This window comes from Squalius cephalus, assembly GCF_949319135.1.
Source record: "Squalius cephalus genome assembly, chromosome: 17".
Taxonomy (NCBI): Eukaryota; Metazoa; Chordata; class Actinopteri; order Cypriniformes; family Leuciscidae; genus Squalius; species Squalius cephalus.
The window spans coordinates 3,894,283-3,914,322 of NC_137138.1; the positions used below are offsets into that span (position 1 = coordinate 3,894,283).

The following is a 20,040-nucleotide window of genomic DNA, read 5'->3' on the forward strand; positions in this document are numbered from 1 at the left end:
TTAAATTAAAGACAAAGCAACAGTTCGCCAGTGATGTGACGATGTAAAATGTTCTTGTCTGATTTAGATTCCTCCCAATAAAAATAAAATTAATGTCCTCACAGTCTGATAAACACAGTGAATTAAATCAGCTGACTTGTTTATGAATCACGATGGATTTAACAAGGTCAAGTGGTTGAAAATCAGCGAGACTAAAACCAAATTGTTTGTGATATGAATATTTGATAGACTATTGTTGTACGAATGTCTCATATGTACAGTACAATGAAAATAATTAAACTCCACAAATAAACAAAACACATCCCTTCATAAATTTTATGGCAACACACTAGTTTTCTGAAATATTATTTTATCTGTAAGAGATGACCATGCACTGCTTGAGCGATGACACTGACACAAGTATTTTCACATTGTTGCTTTACTGTTCAGTTCATCTTGTATACAGGTAACACTCAGTGTTTACTGCGCATGTGCAACACAACAGAGGATCAATACGGTGCCATAAGAAGAAAACATGCAACACTTAGAATGCAATAAACAACCATGTTCCTCAAAGGTTCCCCTTATAAAACAATCAAACTTCACTATGTAATTCCATTGCTTATTCTGAATATAAAATTATTTACAAGTGATGGATCTGAACTTTGATCACTTAGACACCTTCGGGCAATGGTTTTTCTTATGTTTTTTTTAATTAGATAATTGGTTGAAACTCTTCCCACATGAAGAGCACTTGTACGGTTTCTCTCCAGTATGAATCCTCTGGTGTGTTTTAAGGCACTGTATAAAGTGTAGGTCTTTCCACAGTCAAAGCACATATAAGGTCTCACACCAGTATGAACATGCTCATGCTCTTTTAAAGTGTGCAGTAGTGGAAAACCAATATGAATTTTAAGGTGTCGTCTTAAGATTGATTCCACAACAAATGTTTTATCACACTGATCACAGCTGAATGATTTCACAGAGTGAAAGTGGAATTGATTGTTGAGCAATTCTTTTATTTTGAATGAAAGATCAAAAGGATAAACGATACAGATTTATTTTTTACAGCCATTTTTGATCATATTTACCAGGGGTATGATTAATTCTGAGCATGACTGTATATATATATAAAACAACATAGCTTAAACGACATAGAACACTGAGGCTACAGATAATCTACCTAAAGTTTGGGGGCTCGTCCGGGATATTCCCAAGAAACACAGGACTGAGAAGTCATCCTAAAACAAGTTGTTTGAAATATGTATTGTTTTAATAGACTATTGTTGCCACTTTTACACAAATGTGTCATATATATATATATATATATATATATATATATATATATATATATTATAAAAATAATTAAACTGCAGAAAGAAATGAGAAACATCCCTTCCTAAATCATTTTAAGGCAACACACTAGTTTTCTAAACTTGACCTTCCCCAAGGGTTCCCCTTGTCAAACAATCACACTTCACTACAAATTTTAGCAAATTATCCAGCTTTTGCTTAATATGAATGCCAAATTAATTACTTGTAAGTGTATTATTTGCGATTGATGGATCTGAACATGAACTTTGCACATTAAATAAGAGTGGGCAATGTTTTTTCTTATGAGTCCATAGATTAGATATTTGGATGAAACTCTTCCCACATGAAGAGCACTGATACGGTTTCTCTCCAGTATGAATTCTCTCATGATCTTTCAGGTTTCCTGACCAAGCAAAACTCTTTCCACAGTGTGAGCACTTGTAAGGTTTCTCTCCAGTATGCATTCTCCCATGATCTTTCAAGGATTTTGAGCAAGAGAAACTCTTTCCACAGTGTGAGCACTTGTACGGTTTCTCTCCAGTATGAACTCTCTGGTGTGATTTTAAGGCACTGGATTTAATAAAGGTCTTCCCACAGTCAATGCAACAATGAGGTCTCACACCAGTATGAATACGCTCATGCTGTTTTAAAATGTGCAGTTCAGAAAAACTCTTCCCACAAAAAGAACAAACGTGAGGTCTCACACCAGCATGAACTTTAAGGTGTGCTCTTAAGCCTGATGCCAAAACAAAAGTTTTATCACACTGATCACAGCTGAATGATCTCAATCCAGAGTGAGAGAGCAGATGATTGTTGAGAACGCTTTTGTAAGTGAAACTCTTTCCACACTGAGAGCATGTGAACGGTTTTTCTCCAGTGTGAATTCTCATGTGCACATTTAGGTGTCTTTTATGAATGAAACTCTTTCCACACTGAGTGCATGTGAACAGATTTTCTCCAGTGTGAATTCTCATGTGCACATTTAGGTGTCCTTTACAAATGAAACTCTTTCCACAGTCAGTGCAGGTGAATAGTTTTTCTCCAGTGTGAATTCTCATGTGTCTCTTAAGGTCTGGTTTATGCATGTAACTCTTTCCACACTCAGAACAGTTAAAAAATCCTTTGACTCCAGATTTTCCAGCTTGTTTTTGTGTGAAATTCTCTTCAGTCTTTGAAACGACTGCATTTTCATCTTCATTTTTGAAATGATGAGGTTTTGGAAACAGCTGTTGATTGTCTTCATTTTTACACATCAGTTTTCCATCTTCATTTTTTAAATGAGTTTTTTGAAACAGATATTGTTTGTCTTCATTCACTTCCATCGGGTCTAAAATCAACATATCAAATTCCCAAGATTATATTAAAGAAGGACAAATGAGAAACAAAGAAATAAAGTTCATTCTAAATTTAGCACAAATCTAGTTTACTACTGAGTCTACTAGTATCTAGTTTTAGATGTATTGTTATATCCTCCTGAGAACCAGAACTTTATTTGTGTCTGAATTTAGTTTATGTCATTACACTGTTTGCAGAATCCAGTTTTTTTTAAATATATATATTTTATTCATATTCTATTATATGTCCTCTTTAGATGACACCAGGACTCCGTTATTAAAGGGGTTCTATTATGCTTTTTCACTTTTTCAACTTTGGTAAGTGTTAAAGTGTTGTTTTTTTTGCAAGGTTACAAAGCTCAAAGTCCAATCCAACGGGATCAAACAAAATTCACTTTCCAAGAACTACAACAAACTAGAACTAGTTTGGACTAGAACGCGTTTTTACCAGGCTTTGTGAAGTCATAATGTTCCTCATTTAAATAATCCACGCCGATGGAATACGGGTTGGTTAAGCTGCATTAGAGAAGACCGTGTTGTCGCTATGTCAAAGAGATGCTGTTTTTTTCACCCCGTTTCCAAAAACTCATTTGTTTAACCTTCCTATGGCTGATGAACTTAGAGCAGTTTAAATTTATTTTAAACAATGTTCCTGAACATATGATCCCAACATTTATCTTTGTGCTGCACATTTTACGGAGAACAGCTTCCAGGAGTAAAATGCAGGCTATACGCACAAAAGCTTCTCCTGAGCAGTTCCAACTTTGTCAGGACAATCTGTTGTTTGTGGATCACAACTTGTAAGTATGTCTTATATGTAGTTGTGTTTTCTTTTAACATTTCCAATTATAAGTTTTATGTAGTCGCTATGATGTAGGCTTGCTATGATAGTCTGTGTTGACAGTGTTACCGGTGTTCAGAAGCAACACCGGTTACCTCACTTGCCCACCTCGGCACCAAAAAATCGTTTAGTTCTGTTAAAGAACAGACACTACAATTAAAAACTGAACGGTGTCTGCTTAATAAATCGTGAGCTGTACGAGTCGCAGCACAGATCAGCAGCAGGAGTCAGATTTAATTTATCACGAGAGTGAGGAGCTGACGATGTTGCCGAAATATTTGGTGTCAAAGCGAAACGTAAAAGCGCCTATATAAGCGAATGTCATTGAACTGTTTTGTTGTTGTGTTTTTTCATTAAGAATAATAGGCTAGTGAACTCACAATTCAAGCAATTGTTCAAGCAAGTCCCTGAATTGGCGCTCATTTGAAAGCAAAACTAAAATGCGCACGGCCCCACGTGTTCACGGGTGCTTTTTACCATGGTATTGAGGTGCTATATGCATGGTTTTATCTGTGGTTATCGTGATATAAATGTATGATATTATGGAAGACCAATAGTTAATTTAATGAAAATATTTAAGAATATTAAGAATGTTGAAATTTTACTGTATTAAAATGAGGTTATTACAATTTTTACAGATGTTACTGTTTTTGTTAATGAACATAAATTTACTAGCCTGACGTCGTCATACTCAGATTCTAGTCAGAATGTGAGTCTGATACTGCTCCACTGGGCTGTGATTATGGGGCGTGTTTCAACCGAACCAGGAAAGAAAATGCCTCTGCACTCAAATGGATAGACCTACAACCAATCAGAGCAACGGAGTAAGTGACGTATGTTCTTCATTCATCTTTCCGATCGACAAATGATCGCGGTTCTCTGTTCCTCTTTTAAAATTAATGCGCTGTCGATATCTTCTATAACAGACATGATGGCAGAATCAACAGATCTCAATTCTCCAGCGGCAGCCACGAATTCAACCCAAGCACTCTTTGGTGACGTGGATGATTACGTTACTGTTGATCATCTGTCCATCATCGTATAAAGCCCGCCCTGACAATTTGATTGGTCCGAACAGCTCTGGTTTGAGCATAGTTGCTCCACCATGGATCAAGTCCAGACAGAACTTCCTGACCTAAAATGTTGTGGGCGGAGCTAAGCTCGTCTGGCATCCAGGCTATAAATTTACATCAATCATTATGCTGTGTTCACACCAAACGCGAATAGAGCATCTGGCGCAAGTGATTTCCATGTTAAGTCAATGTAAAGACGCATCTGGAGGTTCTGCGGCGCGAATGAGGCGTTTAGCGCAGCGCGGTGGACGCTCGAATTTTTATATAAAAAAAATATTATAGACTATGTAGTAAAACCATTTACACATATTTGTAATCAATCATTTTTAACAGGTATATTTCCAAATGATATGAAAACAGCCAAAGTTATTCCTATTTTTAAAAGTGGAGATAGACATCTTTTTTCCAATTACAGACCAATTTCTCTACTTTCCCAGTTCTCAAAAAATTTAGAGAAACTACTTGTGCGCAGGCTTGATAATTTCATAGATAAACATAAACTATTGAGTGAACATCAGTATGGCTTTAGAGCAAATAGGTCGACCTCAATGGCAGTTATGGAAATGGTAGAAGCGATTTCCACTTCAATGGATAATAATGAATATACTGTGGGGGTGTTCCTAGATTTAAAAAAAAGCTTTTGACACTATTGATCATGGTCTATTAATGAAGAAACTGGAAAGATATGGGAAAGCCTACCCTTGGTTAAAAAGTTACCTTGATGACAGATATCAATTTGTACAAATAAATTATGTTTGATCAGATTTAATGAAAGTCACTTGTGGAGTTCCACAAGGTTCGGTGTTAGGCCCCATAATGTTTGCTCTGTATATACATTATATTTGTAAAGTGTCAAAAATATTAAAAATGGTTTTGTTTGCTGATGAGATAAATTTATATTGTTCAGGGAAAAATTTGGAACAGCTTCTGAATACAGTGGAAATTGAACTGATGGTCTTAAAAAAATGGTTTGATGATAATAGACTGTCACTGAATTTAAGTAAAACAAAGTTCATCATATTTAGCAATCGAAAGAGTAATAAAGTTCAAATTAGGATTAACAATGAGGAAATAGATAAATTTCTAGGCGTTATAATAGATCATAAATTATGTTGGAAACCACATATAAATCATGTAAAAAGAAAAATGTCACAATCCATTTCAATATTACATAAAACAAAACATATTCGGAGCGAAACTTCATATTTTGTATATTTTGAGTTTATTTACCAGTATTCATTCACTCTTCAGTTTCAGCTAAAATGCAATGCCCGACATTACTGACTATTATTTGGGTTATTTGAGACGGTCATATTCCCTTTAGATAGGCTATTTCTTGTTCAATATCATTGATGATGTTAATAATGCAGCAATGTTATTTTGGGATGACAGTAATCACTTGCTATCATGAAAAAGAAAATTAAGTGCAAGTTGTGCAGTGCCAATTAATCTGCATTGCATGTTCTCAAAGATATTCGCTAAAATATAATGTCTCTAACAGAGGAAAAAAGTTTGTGCCTGGGTCTCAGGAGGATATGTGAGATTTCATCTTAATGTTCCTCATCAGTCATTAAAGAGAATGAAGGAAAACACCAACCTATTTGTTCCTCTGTATCTTCATCTTTTATTCTGCAGGGTTCTTCCTCAAACTCCATCTTTACAATAGTATGTCAGTAGTTTCTCCTGGAGTAATTCCTCCTGCTTGCTTCTTCTTCTCCTGTGGGAATATTCCCCAGCATTTAAACACTAATGAAGAACCCTTATTGTTTAGAATCAATACAACTCCTAAAGCTGACTTTATATATATATATATATATATATATATATATATATATAATGAATACAAATTGTAATGTGAAAAAACAGTCAGTTTACGTTTTACGAGCGTAATGAACAACATCAGTCCGTTCATTTCGATTCATTTCTGAGTGATTCACTAAATGAACCGACTCGTTTAGTCATTTGGATTTAAATTTCTTCTAATAAATGCTAAAATGAATGTACTCACAGTCTGAAAAACAACAGATTTAGAGCAGAATGAACGGCTGTGTTCCACTTCTCATGTTTATGTCCCCTTCCCTTGCTCACTTCTCTTCTTCTCCTAGACTCGGATGTGTGTTATTGCTTCGGTTGCTCGTGCCCTCTACTGGCGGAAACCATATTAATGAAGGAAGGAAAACACCAATCTATTTGTTCCTCTCCTCATCTTTTATTCTGCAGGGTTCTTCCTCAAAGTCCATCTTTACAATAGTATGTCAGTAGTTTCTCCTGGAGTAATTCCTCCTGCTGGCTTCTTCTTCTCCTGTGGGAAGATGGGAATATTCCCAGCATTTAAACTCTCATGAACGGCTGTGGGAGCTTCACTGACTGAAGGAGTGAATTGTGGTCGTTGTTGCTCATTTAGCAGATGATCAAAAATCATTATAAATGAAAGAATTATCAAAATGTATCATACCAGTTACACAATTAGAAGCCAATTAAAAAAAAAAAAAAAAAAAAATGCAATTGTGAATCACATTTTAGCCACCCGGTAATTATGTGCTCCTGTACATGGTTTTACTGCAGCTATATGGGAAATAGCAGTGTTCACGTACAAGACAAATAAATTCAACATATTCATACACGTAACTTTGAAATTGCCGAACAATTCCAGTGTTACAGTCATTCCAATCTCACACAAGACACACAATCTAGAAAAAAAGTATACTTGTATTTGAAATATATTCCCTTTATCAATAGTGCATTGCAAATAAATGAATTTTTTTTTTTTTTTTTTTACTATATATTAGTATCAAGCGTTTACCTATTTTAACACTACAACTTTTAACACACTTTAAAATAATTGTACTTTAGTATATTTTCTAAAAATATACTTGAAGTGAAAATTCTGTTTATTTTTTAAGTGTAATTATTTGCACTTAAAGATATATTTTAGGTATTTTTTTACTGTGTGCTGAAAATGATCATTGTAACAATGCATTTAAAGTATAATTTTTCAAATATATTATAGTATACAATGGTACATTGTACAAAGTATAGCTAAGTAATATTTGTTCATTAATGTGCATTTGTTATTGAACACAAAGTGTGCAATTTGTAGTATTTGGAATAAGCCAAAGGTATTACTGAGGATTTACTTTTTACTCAAATATTATATGATATATTGTTTGAAATAAGTCAGAAGTCACAAAGTGCAGAACAAATGTGTGCAAAATGTCTAAAGTGCAGGGGAACATGTTCAAAACACAAGGCATAAATAGTTAAATTAGATAACCCTGGGTGATCAATAAATAAAATTAAAATAAAGAAATTATTAAAATAATGATAGCCAGAATTGTCAACTTTGTCTTTTTAACTGCACGAGACAACAATAAATGCAAATTCTATACACACCTTATTAATTAAGCATAATATATAGCCTACAGAAAAGCAGACGAGCCCAGAATCTGAACGCAACGGGTTTAATTACACGTTAAGCATTTTCCTCACATAGAAAACCGTTATTATAAAGAAAACACTTAACGTGGCTTTCTAGAGAAGCGTGTTGCGTTCATATTCTGGGTTCATCTTCTTATCTGCACATGGTGTGGTTTCTTAAAGGTGCTCTAAGCGATGACACGCGTTTTTTAGGCCAAACGATTTTTTGTCACACACAGCAAACATCTCCTCACTATCCGCTAGCTGCCTGTCCCCTGAACACACTGTAAAAAACGCAGTCTCTGTAGACACCACAGGCTCCACAAACGGCAACAAAAACAAACTGGCCCAGCCTGGACCACGAAACATAACAAACAGTGTTCCAGCCAATCACCGACAAGAATGATTTGGGGAGTGGGGGTTGGTGGGTTAGTGCACGTGCACATGAAGGGGGGTGTGGGGAGTGGAGGAGAGAGAACCATGAAGAGGGAAGTTAGCTAGAGGAGAGATGTCCAACGACTAACGTTAGAATTATATTCTCTTGAATTTTGAGGAGGACTGGGTCGAGCTAGCCTCCATTTTGTTTGACAATACTTAGAACGTCAACTAGAAGTGACATCACCCAACATCGCATAGAGCACCTTTAATAAGGGGTGTACTGTGATACAGAATTTGATATTTTAAGCGTTTTAGAATCTCCAGAGGAAAACCGACTTGTTAACGTTGGCCGGCAGAAGTGCGATCATGGTATTCCTGATGCTAAATCCAGCCTTGGATAATATCCTTTCTGATAGTGTCTGTCACAATCTACTGAGGAACGAAGACACAGAAATGGGTTAACAATGTTTATTGGACACATAGTGCAACTCCACAAAACAAGAAGGCTCGAAGTCACTTCAGAAATACTCAATACACAGTCTTTCTAAGGGCTGGAACGTGAACAGTCTTGGAAAGGTGTCGAGGAGATGATCAGCGAATTCACCGATGAGAGTGCTCAGGGGTGCTCACCACGCACAGCGGCTGCTTGGGAGACACAAACAGGACGTTAGTATAACACAAAAGGTACTTGCGAGAGGAATTTCCTAGAACCAGACAACGAAGGTTTGGAACCGGAGAGTCACGGGTGTCGAAAGATGAGACCGGACGCCGGGTGTAGAGTGACTGAGGTTTATATGCAGTGTGTATCAGAGGTGAGTGGCGATGAAGTGCAGGTGAAGATGATGATGAGCGGGACCTGGTGCGCTGAGTTAATGCTGGTTGGGGTGTGTCATTGTTGAGTGACTCCGTGACAGTGTGCATCCACTCTTTAGATTTTTTTCATCACAGACATTGACTACGTTTACAAGCTGTCAATATTCGGGTTATGGTAGGGTTAAGGTCACTATTTGGGTTTCTGAAACATTCGGAATAACCCGTTTACATGCGTGAGTAGAGAGAGTTACTCCTTTATACATGGAATTTGTAATCAATTGGCAATATCCCGGTGTAAACGGCGACGCACGGTTAGCGTCTGGACGTACGGACAACCTTAAGACGCAATATGCATCATTTCCGATTCTTCTTCCTGTATCCAAAGACAACAACAACAGCAGCAGCACGCGGATAATGAATAGTTCGGGGCAGATAGCGATCGCCTTTGTTTGCGCTTTCCTCCTCGCTCCAAAAGTGTGGTGCTGTGCTGCGTCTCGCCATGTTTACCTCTACTTCTTGTTTACTTCCGGTATACTGCACGCAGGTTTTTGTATGCGCCGTCTCTACTCAAAAGACCAAGATTCCTTGCGAATAGAACATGCGCAGAACACAAATCAATGTTCCTTTTGATGGGGATATGCCGATACGCGTTTACATGACCAAATATTCGGGTTAGAAAAGGGGTACCCCAGGGATCATATTCAGGTTTTTAAAAACCGGAATATGAGCATATTCGGGTTTTTGCCGGTGTTTACATGGCCGTGCGCGACTGGGTTATTGCTAATATTCCGGTTTTGAACGGGTTATTGGCTGCATGTAAACGTAGTCAATGTTAAATATTTAAATGCTGCCAAGATGCTTCTCTGTCGGTCAAGGGTCGTGGAAAGTGAAACTTAAATCTGTCACAGGGGTGGTTGGATTTAGACGTTAAAATTATTTAATCAAAACTTCTTTCTTTTCACATTTTTATTTAAGTAAGCATTATCATAATAGGCTGTTTAGTAACTTATTAAACAGAAAACCAGTAGTTCTATGTGAAATCAGACATTGAGCCAAATGGCATAATCCTCGTTTCATAACACCTCTGCGAAGATTCGACTGTGAGAATAGTAGTCGAATCAGGCTCCTCCTATCGAAGCATCGAATCTTCAACTATTCGGGGTCACCCCTAGTAACAATTAAGCAAAAACGTAGACATTTTTTCAGTTTTTATCTGCTTTTAAAGGGATACTCCACTTTTTTTGGAAATAGGCTCATTTTACAACTCCCCCAGAGTTAAACAGTTGAGTTTTACCGTTTTCTAATCCATTCAGCCGAACTCAGGGTCTGGCGGTACCACTTTTAGCATAGCTTAGCATTGATCAATGAATCGGACAAGACCATTAGCATCTCTCTCAAAAAAATGACCAATTTAAATTTCCTATTTAAAACTTGACTCTTCTGTAGTTACATCGTGTACTAAGACCGACGGAAAATGTAAAGTTGCGATTTTCTAGGCTGATATGGCTAGGAACTATACTCTCATTCCTGCGTAATAATCAAGAAACTTTGCTGCCGTACCATGAGTCCAGCAGGCGTAATGATATGACTCAGCGCCTGAAAATAGGTCTAATAGGTTAGACAAACTTAGTCCCGGTCACGTTGGAAGTTACGGAGCTGGGGACTATTTTCAGGCGCTGTGAGTCATCCCTGCGCTGTAACTTATATATCTTTGAAATAGTATAAGGCTAGCAACTTCCTTTTATGATTGGTCAAATGCTGTTATTTACAGTTCGTGAATAATCATATGTAGATAATTTTAATATTTAATTAGCATTTTACATAATTCAAAACCGTTAATCTAATGTTGATGGTTATTGTTTTTCAGAGGGAAAGCTTTTTTGTCATTTTATCAACAAGGGGGATTATGATTTATCATTAAACCTCTGTTTACCAGTTTTTTTCATTGCAAAAAAATTAAAATACAACTCAAAATTTTCTCAAATTGTAATGTGAAAAAAAAAAAAAAATCAGTCAGAGATCGTTTCACGAGCTTAATGAACAACATCAGTCGGTTCATTTCGATTCATTTCTGAGTGATTCACTAAATGAACTGACTCGTTTAGTTGTTTAGATTTAGATTTCTCCTAATAAATGATCAAATGAATGTGCTCACAGTCTGAAAAAGAGCAGATTTAGAGCAGAATGAACGGCTGTGTTCCACTTCTCATGTTTATGTTCCCTTCCCTCGCTCACTTCTTTTCGGATGTGTGTCATTGCTTCGGTTGCTCGAGCGCCTCTACTGGTGGAACACAGGCAATGCGTCGCGCTAAAGTGAAAGTGAAAGTGAAAGTTGCTCATTCAAAGAGATGCCAAGATATTCTAGTAGATCTTGAAAAGTTAGGAAACAATAATATTTAACCTCTGTAATGAAATAGATTAATCTTTATCTGTATGATATGTGCACATTAACGTTTCCTTTATAAAACTCTTTACACATTGTTTGCATGAAATTCTTTTTAGTCTGTGAAATTCCATCTTCATTTGCTAAATGATGAGGTTCTTGAAACGGATGCTTCTTGTCTTTGGGTCTCAAATCATTTAATTGCTATAATTTAATAAAAGAAGGGCAAATTAAAAACAAAATGAAAGAGTCGACTGTTAGCCTACTGTTATTTCTTTATGATATTTTAGTCTATTTCTTTTCAAAAGTGGTGTTTTTATGCAGAAATGAGCTCTATATTTGCTCAATGAGTCCTTTCCTTAAGTTAATAACTAATGATCTTTGCAACGGAAGTGAATCGATCAAAACAAACTTTAGCTGGACAATAACTTTATTCTAAAGCTGCTGTAAAGCCAAAACAGTCTGTTACTTTAATTCCCTATTATCACTGTAAAGCTGCTTTGAAACAGTCCATATTGTTAAAAGCGCTATATAAATGAAGGTGACTTGACTTGACTAGGTTTCATTTATTAATTACATTAAATAGCCTATCGCTCAACACAACTCATAATGTGTCATGTGAATAACTGCTCAGTAACGGTCTTAAGGTACTCTTTTGTAGCCATTGGATTATTTCAAGTCGGACATGACGAAAGTAATAATTTAGGATTCATTGATGCGCTCCGGCTGGTTTATTTGTGTTTTTGAATTACTAAAATGAACTGACCCTTAAGAGTAATTTGTTCGGGGATCGGACACTGGTCGAGCTCAATGCATTTACAAGTTTTTAATTTATGCATAATTTACTCTCCCTCATGTCGTTTCAAACCAGAATGACTTTCTTCCTGTGGAACATAAGAGAAGATAATTTGAGAAATGTCTCGGTATTTTGTTTGTTCATACAATGGAAGTTAATGGTAACCAAAACATTTTGACTTTCAACATTCTTCAAAATATCTTCTTTTATGTTCAGCAAAACAAAGCAAGTCATACACTTTTAAAACGACACAACGGAAAGTAAATGACAGAATTTTCCTTATTGGGTGAACTATCCCTTTAACGAGTTTTTATTAAAATGGAAATATATATTAAAAAAAATTAAAAAATTATTTGAAAAGGAGCCGTGAATTCGGGCACTTTCTGCTTCCTGTAGTGACACTCGTTCTGGGTTTGTGTACATTATCACAGACGAAGTGGATGAGATACAATATTTGTAATTTCAGACATTTTCATGAAGCAACAGAAACACTTTTCATGTACTGCTTAATACAGTGCCATTTGTACAAGAATAGTTCAAGTAGAATGACTTTAATAATAGTGCATCACTAGCCTGGGAAAACCCAGACAACTTCCGGCAAATTCAGATTTGCTCGAGAAGTAGTCTGGCAAAGAGCTCATTCAAGCCCATTTCCATGGCCGAGAAATCGCGGCACCAATCAGAAACGTTGAGGCGGGCTTTACACAATGACGATCGCTCTGATTGGTTTTAGGTCTATCCAATTGCGCCCAGAGGCATTTGAGCGACGTCCGTTCAACTTTTAAATACATTATTATATTCAAATTGCAAACACATGAGGACAATCTCCATGAAAGACCCACTGGCAGATGAACGTGCTACTACATTTCTCTCCGAAATGTTAGGAAATTAAATTAGATTTAATAGAGGATTTTAACTGTGACACGATGATTGACAGGGCAGTTTAAGTGACAGGATGCACGCGACAGATCCGTCCGATAAAGATGACGAAGTAGTATGTCCCAAAGCTTAATTGCCTACTTTTTTGCTACACATTCAAAAGTAAATACCTTTTCTTCACAAAAAGAGTACATACTTTTATGGCGTAGTGTAACTTAGGCGAATTGGGACGCAGCATATGGCTTTACACCATGACGATCGCTCTGATTGGTTTTAGATCTATCCAACTGCGCCCAGAGGCATTTGAGCGACGTCCGTTGGTGACGCCCCTTTGGAAATGATTTGTGTATGGAGCTTTGCCAGACCATAACTCAGTTACTACTGAGAATGGTCTGGTTTTAACCAGGCTAGTGCATCACCTCTTCACAGCCAGACTTGCAAAATTAATTTGTACAGAAAATTGATGGAAATAGTTCTCAGACGGGATCCCAATTCGTCGATAACTTCCGAAATGACGTAGAACGTGACCAATTGAAAGGGAACTAGTTTCACCATATTTACTCCCTAACATAAGCAAAATAAACATTTCCACCTGAAACCAGGCATTTTGAGCTTCCCCCAATTTCCAACAATCCTCACGTTGACTTATGTAATTTTAACAAATTTCTCAAATCATCTCAGTTGCAAACAACTCTTTTGATTTATCAGAATATCAGACTATTTACTTGAAAGTGACGGATCTGAACATGGACTTTGCTTATTCTGGAAAATTTGGGCAATGCTTTTTCTTATGATAGCGCAGACTAGCAAATCGGGTGAAACTCTTCCCACATGTAGAGCACTGGTACGGCTTCTCTCCAGTATGACCTCTCTCATGCTCTTTCAAGGATTTTGAGCAAGAGAAACTCTTTCCACAGTGTGAGCACTTGTACGGTTTCTCTCCAGTGTGAATCCTCTGGTGTTTTATCAAGGCGCTGGATGTAGAGAAGCTCTTCTCACAGTCAGAGCACACATGAGGTTTCACACCATTATGAATAGTCTCATGCTCTTTTAAATACTTAAGTAGTGAAAAACTCTTTCCACAGAAAGTACAAAGGTGAGGCTTCACAGCAGCATGAACTTTAAGGTGTGCACATAAGTTCGATGAAGAAACAAATTTTTTACCACACTGATCACAGCTGAATGATCTCACTCCAGAGTGAGAGCGCAGATGATCTTTGAAATTACTATAATGTGTGAAACTCTTTCCACACTGACTGCATGTAAAAGGTTTTTCTCCAGAGTGAATTCTCATGTGCTCAGATAGGTATCCTTTTCGAAAGAAACTCTTTCCACACTGAGTGCAAGAGAACGGCCTTTCTCCAGTGTGAATCCTCATGTGTGTCTTAAGCCTTGATTTGATTGTGTAACTCTTTCCACACTCAGAGCAGGTTAAAGATCCGTTGACTCCAGTTTTTCCAGCACTTTTCGGTGTAAATTGTTTTTCAGTCTGTGAAATAATGTTTCCATCTTCATTTGTGAAATGAGGTTTTCGAAACTCATGTTTCAAAACATTCACATCAACAGGACCTAAAATTCAATTAAAGAACAAATTAGTTAATTATTAATGCTATTAATTATTATATATAATTAATACATTAGCATGTAGCCTTCAAATATTAAATGAATGAAGGAAAACACCAACCTGTTTGTTCCTCTGTATCTTCATCTTTTATTCTGCAGGGTTCTTCCTTAATCTCCATCTTTACAATAGTATGTCCGCAGTTTCTCCTGGAGTAATTCCTCCTGCTTGTTTCTTCACATGTGGGAAGATGGGAATATATAATTATTATAAATATAATAATATTCAGGTGCAAATAGTAGGGGAACATGCCCCCCTTAAGAACAAGGTGGATTTACTTTTAAACTGTAACATATTTAGATACAGGTTTAACATGTGCAGGATGATGATGCATCATCTAATGTGTTATTTTAGGAAATAAATAGAAACTAGGGATGCCAATTTACACAAATTACCATGATCGATCATCCTTTAAATTATCGATCAATTAGTAGATTAATCGTTAGCCTTAAAGGTGCTCTAAGCGATGTTGGGTGACGTCACTTCTTGTTGACGTTCGAAGTATTGTCAAACCAAACGGAGGCTAGCTCGACCCTCCCTCCTCCTCATCCCGTCCCCTCTCTTCCGTGCTTCCTGAAACAGGCTTTTCCGATGTAAATTTGGGACTTTGCGCGTTCCTTCTTCTTTTCCCGCTTCTTTGTTATTTGTTCATCGGAACATCGTCTCTTTGGTCGTATGTCAGCCATATCAAAATTCAAGAGAATATAATTCTAACGGTAGTTGTTGTCTAGGACATCTCTCCTCTAGCTAACTTCCCTCTTCATGCTTCTCTCTCCTCCACTCCCCACACCTCCCTTCATGTCAGAAAACGGGTTATAAGTTTATTTCGTTTGAAGTACTTGTACTAAATGTTACACTTTTAGATGTTAGAAAAACATCCCTATTATCTCTAGCCTTGGCTACCGTATATAGACAGCCTGGGCCTTACGCTCATTTCCTAAAAGAGTTTGCAGATTTTCTCTCAGACCTATTAGTCAATGTCGATAAAGCATTAATTGTTGGAGATTTTAACATACACGTAGATACTCCAAATGATGCGTTAGGGGCTGCGTTTACAGATTTATTAAACTCCTTTGGGGTCAATCAAAACGTTACCGGACCAACTTATCGTTTTAATCATACACTCGATTTAATTATATCACATGGAACCGATCCAACCGATATAGACATCATTCCACAAAGTGATGATGTCACTGACCATTACATGGTAACTTGCATATTACGTACTCCTGTAATATGTCATGCTGCGCCGCGTTATCGATCAGGCAGAACAATCCTTCCATCCACCATAGATAATTTTTCAAATAGCTTATTTGATCGGTCTCAGCTGCTCAGTGAACCCAAACAAATAGATGAACTAGAGGAATTAACTATCACTATGAGCACCATTCTTTCTGGAAAATTGGATATTGTTGCACCCATTAGATTAAAAAAGGTCAGAGAGAAAAGTAAAGCACCCTGGTACAACAATACTACACATGTTCTAAAGAGAGAAACTCGTAGTTTGGAGCGTAGATGGAAGCAAACTAATTTGGAGGTCTTTAGAATAGCGTGGAAAGACAGTATGTCACGTTATAAAAAGGCCCTAAAATCGGCCAGGGCTGAGCACCTCCTCAAACTAATAGAAAACAACCAAAACAATCCTAGGTTTTTATTTAACACCATGGCTAGACTAACAAATAAACAGATGTCTCCTGAACAAAATATTCCGTTACAGTTTAGTAGCAATGATTTCATGAAGTTCTTCACTGAGAAAATAGAAAACATCAGAACCACAATTGTAAACATTCAGTCTAGTGATGCGCGGGTCGGCTTTTTTTCCAACCCGGGGGTCCCGTTTTTATGAAATTATTTGGCCCGCCCCAGCCCGCCCCACTGTATCTATTTTTACAACCCGCCCCGCCCCCGCACCCGCGACCATTAAATAGACATACTAGGCATTGTAATGTAAATGAAAACAGCCTTTATTTCAGCCTGAAAGTGCTTGGAAATATCGCCATGTAAACTGGCAATAACAGACGATTCTGAATATGAACCATAAATCAGGTCATATTAGATAATGATTTAAACATTTTCAATATTTACAAAGCAGCGTTTGTATTCATCTAATTCATCATTCACCTTTTTTTCTTTTAAATATGTAAAATCCCGACCTCAATTTCTCCCGCACCTCATCTTCCATCTTCACTTTTATTTCCCCGTCTTTGTTATTGTGGCTGGCGGCGGGAGCTGCTTGGCGCGAGCTGCTTTGCGCGAGCTGTGTCATGTGACGCCAAAGGTTTGGGGAAATCACGCAAGTTGCATTGCTACGGCCTTATCAAAGAACCTACTAAAATATGATTAGATTGATATTATCAAATATTTAATATAGGCTGGACATTGCATGCAACATATATGGATTTTTATTTTATTTTGTTTTTAATGACCCGCTCCAACCCGCCCCGCAAATAAAGTGACAATTTCTTTACCCGCCCCAACCCGACCCGCAGGCTACCCGCGGGGCCCGCGGGTTATGAGACGACCCGCGCATCACTGGTTCAGTCCTCAATCGCGCCTTATAATTCAGCCTCAACTATCACCCCGCAAGAACAATTACAGTGCTTTACAACTATAGAACAAACAGTTAAATAAACGTATCACTTCATCTAAAACAACAACATGTTTATTAGATCCTATACCCACTAAACTACTGAAAGAAGTGTTACCTGTAGTGGAAGAGCCTCTCCTCAATATTATTAACTCATCTTTATCTTTAGGTCATGTCCCAAGAACATTTAAATTGGCAGTTATAAAACCACTCATTAAGAAACCACAATTAGATCATAATAACCTAGCAAATTTTAGACCCATTTCAAATCTTCCTTTTATGTCTAAAATACTAGAAAAAGTTCTATCCGCCCAACTGGGTTCTTTCTTGCAAGAAAATGACATCTATGAAAAGTTTCAGTCTGGATTCAGACCGCATCATAGCACTGAAACTGCGCTCGTTAAAATCACAAATGATTTACTATTAGCTTCTGACCAAGGCTGTTATCTCAATACTAGTTTTACTTGATCTTAGTGCTGCGTTCGATACTATAGATCTAATCACACAATACTCTTAGATCGACTACAAAATTATACTGGTGTTCAAGGACAAGCATTAAGCTGGTTCAGATCATACTTATCTGACCGCTACCATTTTGTCTATTTAAATGGAGAAAAATCGATCATAACTCCAGTAAACTATGGAGTGCCGCAGGGATCTGTGTTAGGCCCTGTTATTCTCAATATATATGCTGCCACTTGGAAATATTATAAGGAAACATGGAATTAGTTTCCATTGTTATGCTGATGACACTCAAATCTATATTTCATCACGGCCAGATGAAAACGTTAAATTATCCAAATTGACAGAGTGTGTTAAAGATATAAAAGATTGGATGACGCACAATTTTCTTTTATTAAATCCAGACAAGACAGAGGTACTTGTCAGGGTTCTGTCACTTCGGTCTAGTTAATTTCTTGGTTTTGTGACAGAGCTCTGACACTCCCTGTTTTGTCTCGTCTCTGTGTGAGTGTGCGGTTCCGAGCGCGCTCGGGCCGTGCACTCACTTGTCTATGTGCCTTGTTATATGTGCGGGGCATGGTGTTTGGATCCCGACATGTCTGTCTAGTTAGATTTCGGTTCTGTGTCGGGATTCGGACATCAATGCTCCGCGTGTTTGTTTTCTTTTGTGAGCGCACGGAATGAGCTTTCGCTCGTTCTCGTGCGCTCTGTCTTGTCACGTGAGCGCGCGCGGTTTCGAGTTCGCTCGAGCCGCGCGCTCTTCTGTCTGCGTGTTTTTTCTTGTCTTGTGCTGTGTAGCACACAGCTAGTTTTTCACTGGCTGTGTGCTTTCATGTTATGTTTTGTGTGAACACGTGGCTTATGAGTTTTCACTAGCTGCGTGTTCATGTCTCGTTTTGTGTTCTAGTCCTGTTTGTTGTGAGCACATGGCTTGTCATGTGTTTCCTTGTGCCATGTGCTCTCCTGTCAATTGTCTAACCCCGCCCACCTTGTTACCTGATTATTGATTCATTTTCCCCACCTGTCCTCCCTCGTTACCTGCTTTGTTTGCTCTCTCTATTTATTCTCCTTGTGTTTGCAGTCCTGTGCTGGTTCGTTGTCGTATCTATGCTGTGTGTTTCCCTGCTGTGTGCTTCAGTCAAGTCAAGTCCAGTCCAAGTCGAAGTTCAAGTCCAAGTCTAAGTCTGTCTTGTTTTTCCCCCTCGGGGTAGTTTTGTTTGTATTTGTTTTATTTTATGCTTAATAAAAGCCCATTTGATCTGCACGTGAGTCCTCGCTACTTCCACCTACCCAAACCTGACAGTACTAATCATCGGTTCAAAAAACCGCCCACAAAACCTCTCACACTACAACTTTAACATAGTAGGATGTCCTGTTACTTTATCCTCTACAGTAAAAGACCTGGGTGTTATACTAGACTGCAACCTGTCTTTTGAAAATCATATTTCATATGTTACAAGAACAGCCTTTTTCCACCTTAGAAACATTGCTAAGCTACGTAACATGCTATCAGTTTCTGATGCAGAAAAGTTAGTTCATGCATTCATGACATCGAGACTAGATTACTGTAATGCTTTATTAGCTGGTTGTCCTGCATCCTCAATAAACAAGCTACAGTTAGTCCAAAATGCCGCCGCTACAGTTCTTACTAGATCAAGAAAATATGATCATATAACACCGATTTAATCATCACTACATTGGTTACCTATAAAGTTCTGTATTAATTACAAGGTATTGCTACTGACTTATAAAGCCCTAAACGTCTTAGCTCCAGTCTATTTAACGGACCTTCTATCGCCCTATAATCCATCGCTCTCTTTAAGATCACTAAATTTGAGGCTTCTGGTCATACCTAGGATATCTAGGTCCACCAAAGGAGGGAGAGCATTTTCACATTTAGCTCCAAAACTCTGGAATAGTCTTCCAGATACTGTTCGTTGCTCAGACTCGCTCTCCCAGTTTAAAACTAGACTAAAGACGCATCTCTTCAGCCAGGCATTCATATAATACTTTTAATCTTACAGTTAAATCCGACCTCTAGTTCATAGACGCCAGAGGAGAACTGGCCCCCGACTGAGCCCGGGTTCTCCCAAGGTTTTTTTTTTCTCCATCAGGTCACCTGATGGAGTTTTTTCGGTTCCTTGCCACTGTTGCCTTTGGCTT

The 20,040-nt window shown here is 37.7% G+C and overlaps 3 protein-coding genes across 3 annotated transcripts in view; all 3 read right to left on the reverse strand.

Annotated features, from left to right (window-relative positions):
• Positions 1 to 11,416, reverse strand: part of LOC307144905 (uncharacterized protein) — a 90,563-nt gene extending 79,147 nt beyond the window's left edge. Inside the window, exon 1 of the mRNA XM_079847634.1 lies at positions 11,305 to 11,416. The gene's annotated coding sequence lies outside the window, so the exon portion shown is untranslated. The remainder of the gene's footprint in view (positions 1 to 11,304) is intronic.
• LOC307144887 (uncharacterized protein) overlaps positions 1 to 20,040 on the reverse strand; it is a 264,729-nt gene that overhangs the window by 20,897 nt on the left and 223,792 nt on the right. The window lies entirely within an intron of this gene.
• LOC307144901 (uncharacterized protein) lies at positions 1,316 to 6,199 on the reverse strand. The gene is made up of 2 exons (XM_079847620.1): positions 6,139 to 6,199; positions 1,316 to 2,620 (listed from the first exon to the last, which is right to left on the reverse strand). The coding sequence occupies exons 1-2, from the start codon at positions 6,194 to 6,196 to the stop codon at positions 1,509 to 1,511; spliced, it is 1,170 nt and encodes a 389-aa protein (XP_079703746.1). The 5' UTR covers positions 6,197 to 6,199; the 3' UTR covers positions 1,316 to 1,508.